Source organism: Triticum aestivum, chromosome 7B, assembly GCF_018294505.1.
Source record: "Triticum aestivum cultivar Chinese Spring chromosome 7B, IWGSC CS RefSeq v2.1, whole genome shotgun sequence".
Lineage (NCBI taxonomy): Eukaryota > Viridiplantae > Streptophyta > Magnoliopsida > Poales > Poaceae > Triticum > Triticum aestivum.
Genome location: NC_057813.1, coordinates 762827108 through 762832524, shown reverse-complemented (window position 1 = coordinate 762832524; position 5417 = coordinate 762827108). Strand labels below are relative to the sequence as shown.

The 5417-nt window shown below is 49.3% G+C and overlaps 1 protein-coding gene across 1 annotated transcript; it reads left to right on the top strand.

The window, feature by feature from the left end:
- Positions 1-372: 372 nt before the first annotated feature.
- LOC123158849 (disease resistance RPP13-like protein 4) lies at positions 373-1514 on the top strand. The gene is made up of 3 exons (XM_044576674.1): positions 373-516; positions 612-1185; positions 1432-1514. The coding sequence occupies exons 1-3, from the start codon at positions 373-375 to the stop codon at positions 1512-1514; spliced, it is 801 nt and encodes a 266-aa protein (XP_044432609.1).
- The last annotated feature ends 3903 nt before the right edge of the window (positions 1515-5417 follow it).

Here is a 5417-nt window from a genome sequence, read left to right as displayed (position 1 = left end):
TCTGAGGCAGGCGCGGCCCTCCTGCATGTGTTGGAGGCAGTCGAGCTCGTGAAGGTACATGCCGTGGAGCGCGTAGCCGGTGAGCATGGCGTTCCAGGCGACGGCATCCCTGGCGGGCATGGCGCGGAAGACGGCGGCGGCGGGGCGGAAGCGGGCGCACTTCATGTAGAGGTCGATGAGGCCGTTGCAGACGAAGAGGTCGGTGTGGAGTCCCGCGTGGGCGGCGTGGCGGTGGATGGCGCGGCCGCGCGCGCAGGTCGAGCAGCGCGGAGCACGCCTTGAGGACGAAGGGGAAGGACATCACAGAGCATGGCGGCGTAGAGCGCGAGCGCGCCGGCAGCGTGGGTGGGCCCGCGCCAGGAGTAGGCCCGGATGAGCGCGTTGTATGCGCGCGCGTCCGGGTCCGGTATTCCGTCGAACAGGTCGCGTGCGCGCGATGTTGTGCTCGAACTGCCGGTGGTGGTGGTCGAGGTGGCGCGGACGTGGAGAGGAGGTGGGCACCCGGAGGACGGCGAGGTGCGGTGGCCGGCCTGTGTTTGGTGGCGGGAAGTCGATGCCGCATCGCGCATCCTTTTTTTAGGGAAACGCGATCATGGCTCACTTTATTGAAGATCGACAAGATGGGCGACAAGCTCCGGGACCACAAAAACTTCTTGGCTGATGTTGACAGGAGGAACGATACCATTCAAGAGTGGGTGGGGCAGCTCAAGCGTGCCATGTATGAAGCTACCGACATCCTCGACCTCTGTCAGCTCAAGGCCATGGGGCGTGCATCATCTACTGCTCTAGACGCAAGGTGTTTCAACCCCTTGCTCTTCTGCATGCGGAATCCCTCCCATGCTCATGAGATCGGCACCCGCATCAAGACGCTCAACAAGAAGCTTGACTACATCAAGGAGCGAAGTGCTGCTTTCAACTTCGTCAATCTCGGGTCCTATGCAGATCATAACAACAATGCCCATGGCTTTCGCCATTGTAATACAAGTCGGGAGACGGTAGGTGACTTCGACCGGTCAGCTATTGTTGGAGACAAGATTGAACAAGACACAAGAGCACTGGTGGCCCAGATCATGCGGACGGGAATGGATGTCAACAATGGCATCATGGTGGTTGCTATTGTAGGTGTTGGTGGGATCGTCAAGACCACCCTCGTCCAGAAGGTCCTCAATGACAAGGCAATCCAAGGTGAATTCAGCAAAAAGATATGGTTGAGCGTAAATCAAAACTTCAGTGATGTTGATCTGCTGAGAAGGGCCATCATTGAAGCCGGAGGATATGCCCAACCACCTGAAAGTGCAAAGACCAGCCTTCATGAAACCCTCGAGAACACACTGATTGACCACAAGACCTTTCTGGTAATGGATGATGTGTGGAACCATAGAGCATGGGATGACGTGCTGAAAATACCCTTAGTCAATGCTGCTGCTTTAGGAAGCCGAATCCTCGTCACTACCAGAGATGAAGTTGTTGCCCGAGGGGTGAAAGCTGGCCGTACCACCATGTCGACATATTAGCGCCTGAAGATGCTTGGTCATTGCTCAAGAAGCAGGTCTGTACTTAACAGTGAAGTGAATAATCTATCCCCATCTACGTATTAACAGTAATTAATGATCCATTAATTACATGTAATTTAGTGACTTCTTTTTACTATTACCTGTTGGAGGTAAGAGTTTGTCACTAATTTTGTAAGGCCGAGATTACTTTTTAAGTGCCAACAAGGAAATATGCCACAACACTAATTGAGACACATAGATTTTGTTTAATCAATCTTTGAGAAATAATTATATATATATATATATATATATATATATATATATATATATATATATATATAGACGGTCTATTCTACACACCACTTCGGCACTGAGAGCGTGCTGCATCATTTTGACGACGAGCACTGCAATAGAGACTAGTGAACTTCTCGTCGGAAAAAACGGCACGCGTTATTTTTTCGGTACTGTTTTTGCTCTAATTTTTTAACCGTTTATCGGAATGAGGCGTGTAATACACCATTGAAAATCTATGGATTAGGCACAACTTCGACATGTTGAACATTTTTCGAGATTCCACACGGTTTAATAGCAGTTTTAAAAATAGTGCGGCAGATGACGAGTGGCAGCGAACGTTTTTTCGCCTTTTTTTCGAACCCGCTTGCCGGAATGAAGCAAATGATACGCCATTGGATAGATATCGTCGAGGCGCATCTTTCTCATATATAAATTTTTCTCTAATTCGTTATGGTTTAAGAGCAATTTCAAATTTACTAAATCGCGGAACTCTGTTTTTCAAAAATTTTGAATTTTTCGGTACTGTTTTTGCTCCAGTTTTCTAACTGTTTGTCAAAACGAGACGTATGATACGCCGTTGGAAAGCTACAGACAAGGCGCAACTTTCGTATGCTGAAATGGTTTTGAGATTCCTTACGGTTTTTAGTTAATTTTGAAAATCGTGCGGCTGACTTCGAGAGGCAGCGACTGTTTTTTCGTGAAATTTTTACGAACGGCTAGTCGAAATAATTCAAATCATACGCCGTTGGAAAGATATCAACGAGACGCAACTTTTTCATGTAGAACTCTCTCTCTAATTCCTTACAATTTAAGAGCAGTTTCGATTTTACCGAAAAGCGGACACTCTGTTCTTCGCGAGACCAAAATCGTCATATTTACTGCATCAGACAGAAGAACGCACTGCTTCAGACAAAATACCGCACTGCATCAGACGGGCTACCGAACTTCATTGTGTTTTTTTAGATGTAAATTTTGTCGGGTGAGGAAGTGGAGTGCGCTTCACATCGGGCATAAGTGAACCGCAACACTATCGAGAGCTGAGCCTCATGAGATTACAGAGTGAGCTTCACATCGGATCGGGCGTAAGTGGACCGCAAAACTATCGAGAGGTGAGCCGCTTGAGATTACAAAGTGAGCTTCACTTCGGGCGTAAGTGGACCGCAAAAACTATCGAGAGGTGAGTCACATGACATTACAAAGTGAGCTTCACCTCGAGCGTAAGTGGACCACATAACTATCGAGAGGTGAGCCACATGACATTACAAAGTGAGCTTCAAAAAATTTACATACCAGACACTTTTGTTTACCAAGTGAACCACATAGGATTTTACACTTAATCGCATCTAAGCATCATTTTCTATAACAAACTTGGCCTTGCAATTCTATTACACAGGCTGTACACACAATTCACATAAAAATTATGGGGGAGGATAGCACCACGAGGCTTTCAACGGGACTCTGAAACCGAAACTACATTGCATTGCACTGCGGTACTGCACTGAACACACAAACTATGTACTTGTTGGGTTGGATTGATGTGCTGCTGCAAAAATAATCAAAAACTGCACTCAAACTGCATGATGTGGTGCAGACGCGATGTGGACTCGCGAGAGAGAGTTTGCTCAGCGGAGGTGAGCTGCACGGGGGCGGCAAGCGAGATGCACGGTGAGAGGCAACCGAGCTGCACAGAGGCTGGCGATGCGGTGGGTCACCGGGGAACTGCACGGCTACAACGCAAGTACTGCAGAGCCGCGACGCGTGGACTTCCCGGGATCCAGCAACTGCATAGACGTGCCTCCGCCGACGAGGATCCCGCAGGGACGGTAGGACACCCGTGGGAGCACACTCCCTCGTCCCTCTGCCCACCCCGCGCCGTGACATGCATCCAATCCCACGGGAACGGATCAGGCGACATCCGACTCTCCTCCTACGGCCTCCTGTCCGTCGCCGGGGAGCCTGGGAGCCGTGGCGACCTCGCCGTGGGGCCTCGACCGCGCGCCCGAGGTGGGGGAGGCGGGGCCACGACCTCTGCCGTTGACCTCGCCGTCGATGGAGCACCTCCTCCCCATCCTCCCATCGAAAGGGCGCAGGACAGGGGCGGTCTCGGCGGCGCGGGACAGGGGCACCCACGCGGATCTCGCCGAATTCGGCGACGAGCTGCACGAGCGGGGTGGCTTCCGCGCTGAGGGGCCGGCGGTGGCCGGATCCGGTGGTTGAGGCCGCGCCGGGGGCCGAGGGCGGCCGGATCCTGCCATGTCCGCTGGATGGTGTGGGAGAAAGAGGAGCGTGGCGGCCGGTATAGATGGTGGTGCCCGTGGGACGCAGCCGGAGGTGGTGGTGGGCGGCGCCGTCGGAGAAGAAGGGTTGGGTAGAGGTGCTCCGCTCCGGAGGTGGGGAGGGAAGTGGGGCGGCGCAGGGGGAGAAGTGGGGCGCGGCGTGGGGAGGGAGGTGGGGCGCTGCGTGGGGAGGTGGCTGGCTGGGAGGGGAGCAGGGAGTTGATGAAGGTCGTGGGGACCGGAGCAAGGAGTTTCTTTTTTTACCTCGTGCAGCTCGTCTCTTGCTTTTGCGGGGTAAGTTTGTAGCTACGGGTCAGCTCGGTACTGTTAGTAGAATAAGCTTTTTTGGTGTGCAGAATAAGGTCTTAAGGGGTGTTATCATAATAGACTCACCCTATATATATATAGACACACACACACACCAGTGGAGAGGCATGGGTCGTATATTTGAGGGGAGAAACCTTTTGTCAATATCCAGTCTCGTTTTCCAACATATGAGATTAAGATCTAAGTGCTCAGCTACTCAACAGTGTCATAGGACATAATATAAATTAAAAATTTCTTTAAGACAAAAAAATAACAATTTTGGTGAACCCCTGCCAATACAACAAAAGAATATAACACGAAAATTACTAGACTAGAAGTTGGCAGTAATTTTGCTAGAGAATTTGCAAAGAAATTTAGTACTAAATGTTTGGCGTATAGTATTATGCATTATAGACGCTCGAGATATAAGACAATTTCATGTTACCATAAAATATGAAAACGAATAAAACAATATACGATTTCTGTTAAATTTGGAGTTACTTCTTATAACGGTGATGAGAGAGTAGTACTATAGTATATTCTTATTGCAGTATGTTCCATCTTGTAAAAAGAAAAGGAAAGAAAATTAACTGTATCGATCCCTTGTACTGTATGTTTGCAGGTATGCTCAAGTGAGATAGATGAAGACCACATCAATATGCTAAAGGATATCGGACTGAAAATTATACTGAAATGTGGTTGTTTACCAATTGTTGTTAAAGTAATGGGAGGACTCTTGCGTGAAAGAGGGGGGCTACGACGTGACTGGCAGCGGATTTTGGATGATTCTAAATGGTCAACAACTAAAATGCCCGATGAGCTCAACCACACAATATACTGAGGAGGAGGAGGAAGAAGCAGAAGAAAAAGAAGAAGAAGAAGAAGAAGAAGAAGAAGAAGAAGAAGAAGAAGAAGAAGAAGAAGAAGAAGAAGAAGAAGAAGAAGGAGAAGGAGGAAGAAGAAGAAGAAGAGGAAGAAGAAGAAGAAGAGGAGGAGGAAGAAGAAGAAGAAGAAGAGGAAGAAGAAGAAGAAGAAGAAGAGGAGGAGG

What these genes read in the sequence shown, in the direction of transcription:
- LOC123158849 (XM_044576674.1), top strand. Translation starts at nt 373, where the DNA reads ATGAGCGCGTTGTATGCGCGCGCGTCCGGGTCCGGTATTCCGTCGAAC. An exon ending in GGCACCCGGAGGACGGCGAG is followed by an intron (nt 517 to 611) that starts GTGCGGTGGCCG and finishes ACTTTATTGAAG; the next exon opens with ATCGACAAGATGGGCGACAA. An exon ending in CAATGACAAGGCAATCCAAG is followed by an intron (nt 1,186 to 1,431) that starts GTGAATTCAGCA and finishes CTGCTGCTTTAG; the next exon opens with GAAGCCGAATCCTCGTCACT.